Below are 15,259 nucleotides of genomic sequence, written 5' to 3' on the forward strand. Positions count from 1 at the left end.
TTTATAAGTCCTGACTTCCATGACAGATGCTCTGAATAGATCAGATGTGATGTGAAGAAAGGGGAAGGTAAATCCAGGTTGTAGCTTCTGCTGTCCAGGGCAGAAACGCAGTGCCAGTTCTCCATCCCTTGCCCTGCCTAGCAGAGCATCAGGGTCCTCTCGTCACTGTCATTAATTGATTTCACATTGAGAGGCCCATGTTTCACATTCCCCAGGCAGCAGATCCAAAACACAAAACGACTTCACATTCTGATCTAAATCAGAAGTGTCTGGGAGATGCAGGATCCCTGTCAGCATTAAAGGGGGCTCTTCCCTCTCCAGGATTCACAGTTCTCTGCAGGTCGTGTGGAGACAGTGAGGGAATATCTCCTGGCCCTTGCTTTGAGGGGTTGGAGGTTCATCTCTTACACTGTTGGTGGCCTGGGCAACCTGCTGTGTACACCAGCAGGCAGAGGCTGGCTGCTCCTCTGGGGAGTGGGAGTGAGGGGGCAGATTTCTGCAGCTTTCCACCATAGCAGCCACTGCTCCTCCTTCCTTCCCTGATGTCTTGGCAGCAGTGTGGATGCTTGCCGTGAGTAGGAAGAAGGCTCAGGCTGCTGGGTTATGCTTTCTGCTCACGCACCTGGGAAACATCCCTGGGAAAATGGCAGCAGGGAGACCCAGCCACTGCGCCTCGCTGCTGGGTTGTCTCTGCAGTGACCCTCTCTTTGTTCCCTTCTCGTCAAAGCGGCGGCAGGATCATCACCCTGGAAGGAAGAGGCTTTGAACTGGTCCAGAACGTGTCCATGGTGGTCCGAGGCATTGGCAGAGAGCCGACGGTGGGTGTCCCCCCGGGTATTGCCCAGTAACCAGGGTGTCAAGCTGAGGCCTGGGCACCTGCTACAGACTGGGCTGGGAGCAGGGCTGGGTGGGAGCACTCAAGATGTCAGGGTTTGACGTGTGTGCTCTCTCCTGCTGTCAGAGCTGCAAGGTTCACACCGACACCATCATCACCTGCCCCTCTCCTGCTGCCTCCAACATCACTGTGGGGAGCAAGCCTGCACCCGTCGATTTCTATCTCAATGGTCGCCTCTACACAGATGACCGTCCGGCTCTGGATGAGGAGATGTACCCCGAGGAGGCCTTGCACATCAGCAAGTTCAGCCTGGAGTACTATGCTGACCCCCAGTTCTTCACAGCCAAGAAGGAGAAGTGGATCAAGCACCATCCTGGCGAGCCCTTAACCCTGGTTATACATGTGAGAGCGTGGCGTTAACAGCTCTGCTTCTTTCGGGGTGCTGCATGCTCCCCACTGGGAAGCTCTTCAGTCTCAACACTGTGACTGTCCACACAGGCAGGAGAGAGATGGGGGATGGATGAGGATGGGAGAGGCAGGAATGATACAGGAGCTGGTAGTTCTTGCTCAGTCCGCTGCACCTGCATCTCTTCACCAGGAGACACAGCCTGACCTGAGGATGCCCTTGGAGGCATGGTTGCAGAGCGCTGCCTTTGGAGGATGTAGTAGCAAGAAGCTAAATAAAATACTGGGTATATGAAAGAGAATGGTAATGCACTGGCCTGAAATCAGGCAGGTGCTCCAGAAGGTCCTGACAATAGGTATTTATTCTTGCAGAAACAGGTCATGCATTCTTCTCTTTTGGCTACTGAATTCAGCTGAGTTAACAAGGAAGTCAGGGTACAGCAATTGAGTGGCTTGGACAATGTGCAACAGTAATTCAAAGGCCATTGTTCACCGCAGGATATCCTCACTGCTTGCAACGTGCTTCAGAAACTCACTCCCCCGTTCTCAGGCTCTGCAGACACATCCCCTGGCTATCTCCTCTGTACATCCTTCCCCTCTCCCAGGTGGGCGCTTAGATCCTTATCTTCAGTGCACAGCAGAGCAGATCAAAAGCAGATTTTTCCAGGTTCCACGAGGGGCTTGCTCGTCCTGTGCCCCATGCTGAGTGAGGAATGGGAAGCAGGAAAATGGGGAATGGCCCAGTTCTGGGTTTCCCGTGAAGGGCTGGAAAAACGTCCTTCATGATGGAGAGTCCTCCCAGGTCTCAAAACCAGCAGGGAATACGGAAAGTAAGGCAGGAAAATCCATTGCAATTTTGACTGCTGCTCTAAAGACTGACATCCTGGTTCTATTTTTGTCATTAGAAAGAGCCTGACAGCCTGGGCCTGGAAAGCAACGAGTACCAAGTGAAGATTGGCCTTATCTCGTGTGAGATCCAGATTGTTTCGGACAAAGTCATCCACTGCTCTGTCAACGAGTCACTGAGCACCTCGGACAGGCAGCTCCCGGTGACGGTGAGTCCCGGAGCCTCCACGCTCTGGGCACGGGCACAGGGGTCCCAGTGCAAACCCGGCAGGCATGGGTGGAATGCTGCCCCCATGGGAGGTGGACAGAGCACCTCGGCTGGCAGCTCGCTGCCGGGATGCAGGAGCAGTGGGTGCTGAGGCTGCCCCAAGTCATGGAGAGGGGCTGCCCACTCCGCATCATGGGCACCGGTGAGGAGCTGGGCTGTGAGCTGGGGGGATTTTGTCAGCTCTTGTGTAAGGCGCTGTGAGCTCCGGGCACGTGAGGGTTCGTCACTTGCTGTAATTGTGCCCCTCATGAGACACGTTTGGGGACTTCCATGCAGCTCTCCTCCAGCTGGCCTCCTACGGCCAGCACAGGGGCTACAAGTGGGTGTGAGGGTTCACCCTCACCAAGCTGCAGTGAACCACTGGAGATGGGTCCCTGTGTGTGGCTGGGCAGGGCAGGAGCAGTGCACAGGGCTGGAAGGTTTTGTGTTGCTTCCCAGGGACTGCCATTTGTCACCGTGAAGTGTTTGGTGTTCAGGGCTCTTGTTCCTCTTTGTGTCTGCAGAATTCACAGCACTTTGTTAGTGTCCTTTCCATGAAGGGCTGTTCTTACCTGCTCTTCTTGCCCTCAGTTTCCCTCATGTCATCTGCAGCCCATTGCCACATAGGGATGTGATTTTGCCTCTTCATATCTGGAGAGAAAATGCCTTCGTCTTCATGGTCTGAGACCCTGCAGCCCCCTTGTGTTTAACTGTGAACGGGTGGGAGCTTGCGGCATGGCAGGGAGGAGGAGGAGGAAGGCTGTAAGGGAGTTGCAGAAGCTGTGGGCTTGTGCTGCCTGGAAGAACAGCATGAAAATGCACCACCAGTTCACTGACAGGCTCGTCCAGTTTACTGATTACAAGCTGTGGTGTATGAAATTCTGCTGCAAACTGGGAACATGGAAATGCAGAAGTAGCAGAATTTCCCAAGTCATTTTAATGGAAATTTTAAATAGGGTATTTTGTTTTTAGTTACAACTGAGGAACAGGAAAATCCCTTTGGGGAAGAAAAGCAATTTATGAGTTTGCTAGTCTTGGTTTGACATAAAACATTCCAGGCAATGAACTAGCAGGTCCTTAGGAAGCAGGAGAATGATACCCAGCCCTGAAGTATCACATAGCTATTAAGAGTGTACCAGCAGTGAGAGTGCAGCTGAACAATCAACTCTTATCATGTCTGTGCACATGTATTGGACCTTTGTACATGGTTGGAGTTATCTCCTCCTTGCCCCTTCACAGCAGCAGCTGCCTTTACAACACTCGTAGCAGCTTTGATAGCACAGCACAGTGGTCCCTGCCTGACCTGCAGCCAGGGCAGCAGCCAGGGGCCGCTGATGCAAATTCTGCTGGGGAGCTGATGCCTGTTGCTGTGACTGCCCAGTCTGTTCTTGTTTAGGTGGTAGAGCTCCCATCTGCAGTGGTCAGAACACAGGAAAACAGCCCTTGAAAATGTGTCCCAATGGTGATCTGAATTCTGACCCTGATTTTGGGTATGGCGATTCTGTGAAGGTCCATGTTAGCAAGTTGTACAGGGCAGTAAGAGCTGTCTGTAGAGAAAAGGAGCTGGTGATGAAGATGGGGCTCCTAAGCCTCCCTGTGTTTTGGAGATCACTTTCAAGCAGCATTTTGGGGAGTGCAGTAGGTGAGCTGGAGCTTAGTTTTGGTCTGGGTTTGCTGGAGGCACCACCCCAGAAACCATCAGTGTCAGAGCCCATCTGGGGCTGGTACAAGGGCATGTTGGGGCTTGGAGTCAGGGGAGCCAGTCCATGTGTCCAGCACTGGTGGCTGGAGGTGCTGAAGGTTCCCCTGGCTCCAGGTGCTGGCAGCTGGAGCTGCCCACATGAGGCTTTCCTTCCTCTCTTGCCCATGGAGGCAGCAGGTGTGGCCAGAGCTCCAGCCTTGTCTGGGTGTCTTTGGCTGGCAGCACTGGTGCCCTCAGCAGTGCTCCCAAAAGCAAGGGCTGAGATTTCCCGGTGGGTATGGAGCTGTGTGCTACACATTGCCTGATGCGTGAATGTGGTGGGAAGGACTTTGTCCCCGCTGCTGAGAGCTGACTTTAATGGCAGTGCACCTTTCCTGGAGGTGCTCCATGACACAGATGCAATCATAAGGTGATTCCACCTCTTCCTGACCTCATTTCAGTTTGGGGGTTTTGAGTGTTTTTTTTTTGTTTTTGTTTTTTTCCCCTCAAGTTTTTCTTGCTTCTCATTCCTTGAGAGAAGTGAAACTCACAGTTCCGGAGCAAAAGACTTGCGTGGTCATGAGTTCTCCTTATCAGATGATGCTGTTGCACCCTTTCATCCCAGGGATCTAAAGAGCCGTTTATAAACAGCACCAAATAAACTCAGCAGCCTGCCTGTGGTGTGCGTGTTGGTCTCCTCCCTTCTGCTGATCAGGAGACCGCAGAACTGAGCTCAAGTGGTTTGTGCTTGGTGTCACAAGAAGTATGGGTTGGGAGCAGAGCCAGCACTTCTGACACCCAGTCCACTGCTTCAGCCACAAGATCATTACTTGTCTCTGGTCCCATTATTATTTGTTTTTATTCTCTTACTTTATTTCAAAAGTTAAACTTTAAAAAAACAAAACCAAACTTTCCCTTACTTGTATTTCAAAGACCTGAAAGTTTCTTTTCCTTCCTTCTCCTGAGTGGCAGCAGTTCTGGTTTTGGAGCAGATCAAAGGCCTTTCAGAGGCGTAACAAAGTCAGATGTTTAGTGCAAGTGGTTTTCTAGTAAAAGGAGTCTAGGCAGCACTCTATGGTATGGTGAGCTCCCTAAGAAAAGGGTTTCTTGTGTTCTGGGGTGGGTTCGGTGGGGCTGTGACATGAGTCCCTGTGGTGGCCTTAGGATAGGCGAAGGTCTGCTGAGTGCTGCCCCATGGTCCCTGCTTGCTCAACCTCTGAGCTGCTTGGCAACGTGCTGCTGAGCTCCTGCTTTTCCTCCCTCTCTCCTCTAGATCCAAGTGGGAAAGTTCAACTACACAATTGCAATGCTGCACCTTGGGGGAGGAGAGACCGCAATCATCGTCTCCATTGTCATCTGCAGCATCTTGCTGGTTCTCTCTGTTGTAGGTAAGGGAACAAAACAATGAGTTTCTAGGCTGTGCTGAGGTTTTTTCTCTTTGCATGTGGAGGGGGGAAAATGGCTCACTCACATGTTAAGAAACTTCTGAAACTGGTCTGGGTGCAAGTATCACTCTTCTTTGTATGGATCAAGCCAGTACCCAGGATCAAAGCTTCCTGTAGCATGGAGTATTTGCTGGCTGAATCCATAGCTCAACTCTGTTACTTGAGCCTGTGATATTTATGAACTTACTCTTTTCCCCCAAACACTTAGTAGCTATGATAATACAAAATAGAGTGTGAGAAACTGGTTTTGGGCTCATACTGACATGAGCAGGGCTTACTCACAGGCATGACCGTCCCAGACCATCCCAAAGGTCCACCTAGCTCAAGGTCCTGTCATCAACAACAGCCAGTGACAGCCACCTGGCAAAGAGTACGAAGAACAGAGCGAGCATCCATAGCTGCAGACCTGGAGCAGACGCAACAGTTTGCCCAGCTCACTGGGAGCAGTGCAACACACCTGTGTCCTCTGGCTTGGGCAGCTCCTCATCGCGTGCCCAGCAAACCCTGTGCAGAAGGAATCTGCCAGCTCACAGCAAATGAGGTGTTTCTAATAGGATTTAATTTATTTTTAGTAAAGGTTTTAATGCACACTATTTATTTAAGGCACCACCCGTCATTAGAAACATATTTCTGGTGGCACGGGCAGACTGTCAGACATGAACACTGTAATACAGGTGGTAAACATCTTAAAATCTGTATTCATTAATCAGCTGGAATACATTAATATACAGTTGAGCTGAATGCAGACAGCCCAGACCTAAACTGGAGATGACAGCTACAGCACGGTCATTAAATTCCAGCTGGTTTTACTTATTTACAGATAATCGACCACTGCCTGATCAGATACCAGTCTTGTTGTAGGTGTTAAACCAACACTGGATTTAGCTTTCTGCACCCATGCCAGCAGCGGACCGCTCTGATCTTAGCTGCAGCTGCTCCTAAGCCCTACTCCAACAGGCTTGTTCCCTTCCTCTTTTCCAGCTCTCTTTGTGTTTTGCACAAAGAGCCGCAGAGCCGAGCGCTACTGGCAGAAAACCCTGCTCCAGATGGAGGAGATGGAGTCACAGATCCGGGAGGAAATCCGCAAAGGTAAGTCACCATGCCGGGTGCCAAGGAGGAGCCAGAACTGGGAGGGAGATGGCGGAATAGCAGCTTGAAGCCATTCACCTTCTACTCAGTAGAAGTTTATAGTATTATTTATAGGAGAATTTCTGTCATTACCTTTGAGCTTTGGCAGGGTTTGTGAATGGGGCTCAAAGGCTGGAAGGGTGACTCTGCTGCTGTCTTGCTGCCTGACTTGGGCAAGCAGGGTTAAGGGCCCTTGGCCATGTCAGAGGGTTGCTTGAAGGCCACACTAATCGGTGTGCTCTATGGGTGGGTGCAACAGGAATTGCAGAACGCTGCTGCTAGAGCAGTGGGAGAAGCCACGAGCATCTGCCTCTGTCCCCGTGGTACGTGGCTGCAGCACAGGCTGGGGTCCTGCAGGACCAGCGACGGGGCTGTGCTCCTGCAGGCAGGGCTGGCATTCCCCCTGTCAGTGCTGCAGGACGTGCTGTGGAGTGCTCATGGTTAAACCCTGACACTGATCTGCTGCTCGCTGAGAAAACCTGCGGCAGCCCACTCTAGGGAAAGGCTGGAGGAGGCAGAGCTGAGATGTGCCACATATCTTGGTGCCAGCCTGCTGCTGCCTCAGCTGTTGGTGTTTCGGAGCTCTCACCATCTGCGGGTCTCTTTGTGTAAGGTTTTGCGGAGCTGCAGACAGACATGACAGACCTGACCAAGGAGTTAAACCGCAGCCAGGGGATCCCGTTCCTGGAGTACAAGCACTTTGTCACCCGGACATTCTTCCCCAAAGTAAGGCAGTACCGGGTTTCACTGGCACCTGATTGCTCCCAGGTTCTTCCTAACCAGATCAGGGCTCTGCTTCCCCTCTGCTATAGGGGTATTACTGTGTAACAAGATAATTCCACTGTTGTATATTTATTTGTCACATATTTCAGCCTCAGTTATCATCAAAAGCAGAGCCACAACCCCTGGGTATGAAGCTTGCACATGGCAGGAGGCTGGCCGTGGCTCTGGCTCACCCACTGGATGCTGTTGAACACCCTCTGTGACATGAGCAGAAGGGACTGGGGACTCCCCCTTGTCCCCAGGGGCTCCAGTGTCACCCCACTCTGTTCAGCTGAGGCTGAATGGTGTATCTGCCATTGGCATTCAGGGAGAAGGGGCTTTTTGTTCCCTCCAGTGTGCCACCGAGCATTCCCTGCTGCTCTGCCAGTCCTCAGGGGCTCATTGAATGCCTCGTCTCCCCCTTCCTCTCTGTCAAAGGCTGGGTGCCTGGTGCTCCCAGTAGACTCCCCATGGGCACCCAGTCCCAGTCTGTCTACCCAGAGTCCTCCTCTGGGGCCACACCAGACACGCCGGTGCCGTAATTCCTGTCACGGGCTGCTCGGCTGCGTCGCTGCGCGCCCTTAACAGCGGCTGTATTTCACCCCCGAGGCAGTTGCATTTCAGTGGTGAGGAGTGAGATGATGATTTATGACTGCAGAGTGTTTCATTAGGAGTTATTACTCAGGTTTTTCAGTTACCCAATCTCTACATATCAGCACACTGCAGTCTTCAAGACTCAGGCTGCTATACGAATGCTAGAGATTTATACATTTTTCCCATCTGTTTCAAAAGTTACATATGTTAAAACACCCAGTACTGCTCTATTTTGACTTAAGTCTTCTATAATGCTTTCTCTTCTGGGGTTTTTCTAGCTGTCAAATTAGTCTATTTGCAGTCTCCCTACCCTAACAGCCTTGTGTCTGCGCACACATCTGCCTCCCCCCTCTCTTGTGGTGTTTGCTCATTCAAGAGGCTCTTGCAAAGTGTTTAAAGGCTTTATAAACCATACCAGTGCAGAGTGGGCGGTCCTCAGTCCCAATTACAAGTCTCTGTCTTGTTCCCTTTCGGTGCACGGCAAGCGAGGACGTCCCCGGCCGAGTGCAGAGCCCTCCCCTAACGCTGTGCTTGGTTGCAGTGTTCCTCACTCTACGAGGAGTGCTACATCCTGCCATCCCAGCAGCTCAACTCCCAGGTGGGCTCCCAGGTCCAGGAAACTCATCCGCTCCTGGTGGGGGAATGGAAAGTGAGTAACCCACTAACAGAACAAATGCTTTCGAGTGGTTGCTAACTGTAGTCGTGTGTGTTGACAGTGCTGGGTATCTTCTTGTGGTGCATGGGGGATGCTTGATCACTCAAAGCAATTAACACATACCAGCATCGGATTAGCTTTGGCTGTTTGGAGAAGGCATCTCTGTGGATGTGCTCTCGCATGATGGATCATTGTCCTGAGATCCTCCCCAGCTCTGTTGTGGTCTTTTCTCCCTGGGTGTATCGTACTGTGTCACCTCAGTCCTGGGCACAGTTCATCATAAATGAGATTCCTCCCAAGCAGTACTTGGTAAAAGCTGCTGTTGTCCCAGAGCTGGGTTTCATGTGGACAAGAAATAGGAATTGAAGGATCAGAGGTTGGAAGGGAAATCTGCTTAGAGCAGCTCCAAGTAGATGAGGTTGCTGAGGGCCTTGTCCAGCTGTGTCAAGTGTGTTCAAGTATGGAAGTTCCACAGCCTCTTGGGGCCCTGTTCCATTGTCCAACCACCTTAAGGGTGAAAACTTCCTTCCTTATATTTAATCAGTGTTCGATGCTCCATCTGCTGTCCCTTCCCTCTCGTCCTAGCCCTGTGCCAGCATAGAAGAGTCTGGCTCTGTCTTCTCTGCCCTCCTATGGGGTAGCTGAAGACTGCAGTACGATCCCCCATTAGAACTTTTCCTGAAGGCTCACCAAACCCAGCCCTCTCCACCTCTCCCTGTACACCCAATAACTGTTTTAGCAGCCCTCAGCTGCACTTGCTCCACTTTGCCAACATCCTTGTTGTAGTGGGGAGCCCAGAACTGGCCACGGTACTCCAGGTAGCCTCCCAGGTGCTGAACAGAGAGGAATGGGCACTGCCACTGGCAAAGCCCCTGAGCAAGCTGCTTCTGATACAGCTGTGTATCACATACAGTTGTGCCCTCTCCAGGAAAGCAAGCTGCTGGATTGTGCCGAGCAGGGGGAGTAAGGGGTCTTCAGTTCAGCACCTCCGCCTTCAGCAGGGACATCCTTGCAGTCAGGATGTATAAAAGCTAGAGGAAAACAACAGCCAGGGGTTTTCTTACTCTGCTTTCTATTTTTCCTTTAGATCCCTGAAAACTGCAGACCCAATATGGAAGAAGGAATCTCGCTGTTCTCCACCTTACTCAACAACAAGCACTTCCTCATTGTGTTTGTCCATGCTCTCGAGCAACAGAAGGACTTTGCTGTTAGAGACAGGTATGAGCTTCAGAGCAAAAGACCTGGCAGCCGGAGGAAACTGGTTTATGCCTAACCTGTGAGCAATCCAGCCCATGGCTGGAGCATGCTCTTCAGCTGAAGGTTGAGCTGCACTTGCCTCCCACGTTTCTATTAGAAACGGATGGCCATAAACCTCCATTATCCTGAAAAGCACCAAAAGGTACAATGAGCAACTCGCTCATGAAGGTATCTCTGAACACTCGGCTTACCAGTAAAAGGGTGGGAGCTGATCCAAGATCCTGCAGCACTGAAAGAGGGTTTGAAGTTTTGACACCATTGAGAAGGCTGATGAAAATTGCCTTGAATACTGCCTTTGTGTTCTGGGGTTTTTTAAGGCAGTCAGCAGTTTGGTCTCATTGGATTTGTGCTTGAGGCATGCACATTTCTGTGTTTCAGATGTAACCTGGCCTCCCTGCTTACTATTGCGTTGCATGGGAAACTGGAGTATTACACCAGCATCATGAAGGACCTCTTGGTGGATCTAATAGATGCTTCAGCTTCCAAAAACCCCAAGCTGATGCTGAGGAGAACGGAATCTGTGGTGGAGAAGATGCTCACCAACTGGATGTCCATCTGCATGTACAGCTATCTCAGAGTAAGAGATCCAGACCACTGCTGCTGTGGGTGCCAGCTCAGCACTGTGTGCAGTGGTAGTGAGGGATGTGTGGGGCAGCTGAGGACCTAAAGACCTCAAGTGGCGAACACTGCCACTTGCATGGTCATTAGTGGTTGACAAACTCCGGTGTATTGAAAGGTTCAAGTGTGGAAAAGCAACCCTAAGTTCAGTTGCTTCTCCCCTTCTGCCTGGGGATTTGGTGAGACCAGACTTTGCGGTGGCCTTTGCCAAGGCCAGAGCACGAAGCAGCGTTTTCGCCATGCTTGAGAAGAGAGCCGTAGGGAGTTGAAAAGTAACCAGAATGGGATGAGGTTTTGGAAACTGTTCCAGTTATTTGTTGTTTGCTTTGCCCAGCTCCCGCAGCCGTGCTGCTGGCTGCCAGCCCATTCAGCATTGTCAGGAGGCATGGTGGTGCCGGGGCTGCTCCATGCCGGTGCCCGTTGGTATATGGGGCTTCTCACGCAGGAGATGTCCTGGTGTTCCGCACCAACTAGGCGGATCTTAGCAGGAGAAGGGGGATGTCTGTCCCAGAAGCTTGACTGTCTTCCGATGGTAACGAAAAGGAATCTATTTGGCATCTCAGAGCACATCAACAGTCCATCTGCTCAGTGCTTTATCTCCAATGCCTGCCAGTTCTGGTTGGAATTTCCCAGAAGAATTGAGCAATAACTTAATTGATTCCATGGCAGTTAATTGGAGGACACCCCATTATACCCACAGGGCAGAGCCTTGAAAAAGCCTTTGAAAAATCTCTTTTCCCAAAGTGTTTGCTATAGCCACAGAAGCAATACTGCATTGTCCTCATACGTATCATAATGTCTTCTGATCCCAGCTGATGATCGCTTTCTGTCCTAAAGCCCATGGTTTTGTCGTTCATAATCTTTCATTTTAGCTCACACAATTAGCCAGAATAATGAAAGAAAAGTTACAGGAGCAAATGAGGGTGGCTGTGCCGATGCAGCACGGCCCAGCCTGTAAGAGCGGAAAAGAGTGAATTAGTGAGGGAGGTTTTAATCTTCAGTTTTTCTGCCTGTAGTTAAACCGCTGGAGGAAAAAAAAGTGCTGATCTCTCCTTCTGGAGAGTGGAGACCACATGTGAGGCATCTGATCCAGCTCCAGTGTGTGCTAAAAATGGACATTGTGCAAGAAGGCTTTCTCAGGGAAAAGGAAAGACAAAAAAAAAAGAGGAAAAAGTTGAATCCTATCACGTGGGCCCAAGGCTTGGGCACTCAGTGCAGCTCGGTCCTGGTGAGGAGCAATGGGCACGCTGTGCAGCTCAGTCCTGGTGAAGAGCAATGGGCACGCTGTGCAGCTCAGTCCTGGTGAGGAGCAATGGGCATGCTGTGCAGCTCAGTCCTGGTGAAGAGCAATGGGCACGCTGTGCAGCTCAGTCCTGGTGAGGAGCAATGGGCACGCTGTGCAGCTCAGTCCTGGTGAGGAGCAATGGGCACGCTGTGCAGCTCAGTCCTGGTGAAGAGCAATGGGCACGCTGTGCAGCTCAGTCCTGGTGAGGAGCAATGGGCACGCTGTGCAGTTGGTCCTAGTAAGGAGCAATGGACACTCAGTGCAGCTTGGTCCTAGTGAGGAGCAATGGGCACTCAGTGCAGCTCGGTCCTGGTGAGGAGCAATGGGCACTCAGTGCAGCTCGGTCCTGGTGAGGAGCAATGGGCACGCTGTGCAGCTGGGTCCTGGTGAGGAGTAATGGGCACTCAGTGCAGCTGGGTCCTGGTGAGGAGCAATGGGCACGCTGTGCAGCTGGGTCCTGGTGAGGAGCAATGGGCACTCAGTGCAGCTCGGTCCTGGTGAGGAGCAATGGGCACGCTGTGCAGCTGTGTCCTGGTGAGGAGCAACGGGCACGGTGCACAGTTCAGAGGTGGTGAGGAGCTCCAGCCTCCCCGGACACCTCCTTGTATCTGGATGGTTTCAGCTCAGGGCTGTGATTTAAATACTAGCAATAGTCAAATGCCTCCCATGTGCCTTGCGTTCCTCTGGATCAAACTCTTTTGCCTTCACAGAGGCCTTTCTTGGTTAAAAAGAAAGGCTGCCCGCCTGCCTGTAGCACTGGCCTGTCAGCCGTGTGACGATGGGTCTGGTTTTCATTCCTGAATTATCCCCATTAATCACAACCTCTATTTGAAACAGCTGCTGCAAAGGTCCCTGCCATTGTGCAGTGGAAAAATTCCAAGTGCTTGTATTTTCCCTTGTAAGTCAGCGCTACATGCTCAAAACATTTGTTTCGTATTAATGCTCTGCCTAACAGTCCGTCCATTTGTGTTTTGGGGAGAATGATTTGAAGGAGCTGTCTTCAGCTGGGAAGGAGTTGCAGGCCACAGTCACTCGTGGTCTGAACATGTGCAGGGCACCTGAAGGCGATGGAGTCACCACTCTGACAGGGAGCTTTGGCTCAGTGCGGGCAGGAGATGTAATGAAGACCTAGCAGGAGGCTTTCTGGGGCCAGAGTCAGAGGAAACTTGCAGCCTCTGCACAGCCGATGCAGACCCCTGTTTCTGTAGAAGCCAGTGAGAAGTGGAGATAAAGCAGTCCATGTCTCTACTTGCTGCTACAGCTTTGGTGGAAAACACTGGAAGAAAAAGCCTTTCCCATGAGACGCTGTGATACCACTGTGCCTGGCTCCTAACAGGATCAGGGGACTGGGAACAGAAGGAAAATTAACGTCCTGGAATTCAGGTCTGGGTCCAAGCTTCCCAAAGTTTCGCGTGTGGGATGGAGCTGAGGCTTGGTTCTTCACAGAATGCAAACAGATAATAACCCCCAAATTAGCAGGCACTTGGGATAAGCAGCTGTTCTCTGTGCTTTTCCCACCCCAGCCTCACCAAGGCACTTTGGAAATGGCTGTGGTGTTCCTGGGAGGACATCTCTAATGACTTGTCAGCCTCTTTAATAGGGCAGCAACATGTGAATCCAGCCTGGGCTCTAAACTCTTTTTTTTCCCAAGCATATAAAACCCAAGGCCTCCTACGCTCATGTGCGTGAAACAGTTCAAGTGATGCCAGCCTGAACTGTGCTTCCCATTACTGCAAAGTTATTTCAGTGCCCTGGGTAGCTTTAAGAGCCCGTAACAGTTCAGTCAGAAATGAAAATGAAGTCTCATTAAAATACATTCACAATAGGAGGAAAAAAGGCCCCAGACTGTGTTTTTTTAAGTATTTTTTTATCCTGAATCAGCACTGATCTCTTCAAGTTAAACTTCCTTTCTCCCAACCAGCCAAATCCAAAGACAGTTTTGATTCATTTCCAGATGAGTTTTCTGAACAATGCTGGAGGTTTCCAAGTTTGCCATTTTATCTCTAGTCCCTGTCTGCCAGCCCTTCTTTCCCCTCTTTAAAATCTGCTGTCTGATTAGCACTGTTGCACATTTCCATAACATCCCACGGTTCCTGAGCCTGAAAGCCATAAACCCAAGCAGAAATAGGATCTCGCCAGCCGAGCGCTAGCGTTTCCCACCTGGCCAGGCCGGGGCTGCTCCTGCTCCTGCACGTTCAGTGTGCCCCGTCCCGCACAGCTTTACCCGAGCAGAGCTGGGTTCAAGCCTTGAAGAGCTCCTGTATCAGCAGGACGATGTTTTTGGAGGCAGCCGCGTAGCTGTTGGCAGCCCCCTCACATCTCGCTGCGGCCGGAGCTGGAGCTTCCCACGCTGGGACAGGGCAGGCTCCAAAACCCGGTGCTCAGTTCAGTCTTGGGTTCGTCCCTGCTGCCTGCTCACACACATGGGACAGAAGCAGCGTTCCTGTTGGTAGCAGGGTCATCTCTGGGGTCTGTCAGCACTCTGTGTAGGGTCAGCTTGGCAGGGCTCCCCACTCACACTATGGGGAAGGCAGGTACTGCAGGCTGAGGATGTCCCCTTGGGGATACTGGTGTCATCATCTCCTTGCTTGTTATCTCCTGCCTTTCTGCCAGAAACTAACTCTTCTGTATGTCTCCTGACACTTTCTCCACTCCTTATCTCCTCCTCATGCCCGTGACTTCACATCTTTCTCTGCTCTCTGGAAGCCATGCCTTCCTCCATTTCCAGACTGGCAGCTCTGCTGCAGCACCCATTTCATGCTGCGTGCTCAGGGGCATTGCAAGAAGCCATTAAACCCCAAGGAGCTTCCCTGTGGTCGTAAAAGAAGTTGTTCTCAGAAAACGAAGCGGGTGCCCCGTTGGCACAGATGGTGTGTGCCCACCTACCACACTGCCAGGGGCTTACTGCGCCGAATGCAGCCACATCCAAATTAACATCCAACTAATTGCTTTAGCAATTATAGGGCAATTAGAATAAAAGAATCACTGTCTTAATTAAGAAGCAGATTGAACAGGATTTAGCAGCTCCTAGCTGAGAAATACCCAAATCATTTGGTATCTGTTGTTGTGTGTATGATTTCAGATGGCAGCAATGCTTGTGCAGGGTGTGTGATGCTCAGAAAGTACATAAATGTGCAATAATTTGCACTTGCCTCATTGGAAGAAAATTGCACATGAACACTGGGGAGAATGAGATGTACTCGAGCACCAAAAGGTTTCTTAAGAAAATACCTTATGTTTTACTTGCACATCAGCACAGCAGACAGAAGTGGATCAGACTCTGGCATGAAACCATGTATCTGAACCGCATCGCAAATAGCTGGTCCCTGTTGTGGTTTTGTTTTCCTTGCAGCAGTGTCACAGTTCACCTCTCTCCTGTAAGATGAAGTTTGATGAATGTAAGGAGTTAAATGGTGTGTTTGCTTGCTGTCGCATGGGAACAGCTTGTTGACCCTGATCCTTTCTGCCTTGCTGTGATCGGGGCTCTGCTGTGGTATGAGA

General features: G+C 51.0%; 2 protein-coding genes across 3 annotated transcripts in view; one reads left to right on the forward strand and one right to left on the reverse strand.

The window, feature by feature from the left end:
* Nucleotides 1–15,259, reverse strand: part of IFT122 (intraflagellar transport 122) — a 429,684-nt gene that overhangs the window by 354,946 nt on the left and 59,479 nt on the right. The gene's annotated exons all lie outside the window — the stretch shown is intronic.
* PLXND1 (plexin D1) overlaps nt 1–15,259 on the forward strand; it is a 74,704-nt gene that overhangs the window by 45,311 nt on the left and 14,134 nt on the right. Inside the window, exons 17-25 of the mRNA XM_061455989.1 lie at nt 728–818; nt 962–1,237; nt 2,146–2,295; nt 5,288–5,402; nt 6,441–6,548; nt 7,201–7,313; nt 8,485–8,592; nt 9,686–9,816; nt 10,234–10,432. Coding sequence (XP_061311973.1) covers nt 728–818; nt 962–1,237; nt 2,146–2,295; nt 5,288–5,402; nt 6,441–6,548; nt 7,201–7,313; nt 8,485–8,592; nt 9,686–9,816; nt 10,234–10,432 — 1,291 coding nt within the window. The remainder of the gene's footprint in view (nt 1–727; nt 819–961; nt 1,238–2,145; nt 2,296–5,287; nt 5,403–6,440; nt 6,549–7,200; nt 7,314–8,484; nt 8,593–9,685; nt 9,817–10,233; nt 10,433–15,259) is intronic.

This window comes from Pezoporus flaviventris, unplaced genomic scaffold (genome assembly GCF_033815535.1).
Source record: "Pezoporus flaviventris isolate CSIRO_AGI_PZ_B2104156 unplaced genomic scaffold, CSIRO_AGI_Pfla_v1 ptg000021l, whole genome shotgun sequence".
NCBI lineage: Eukaryota > Metazoa > Chordata > Aves > Psittaciformes > Psittacidae > Pezoporus > Pezoporus flaviventris.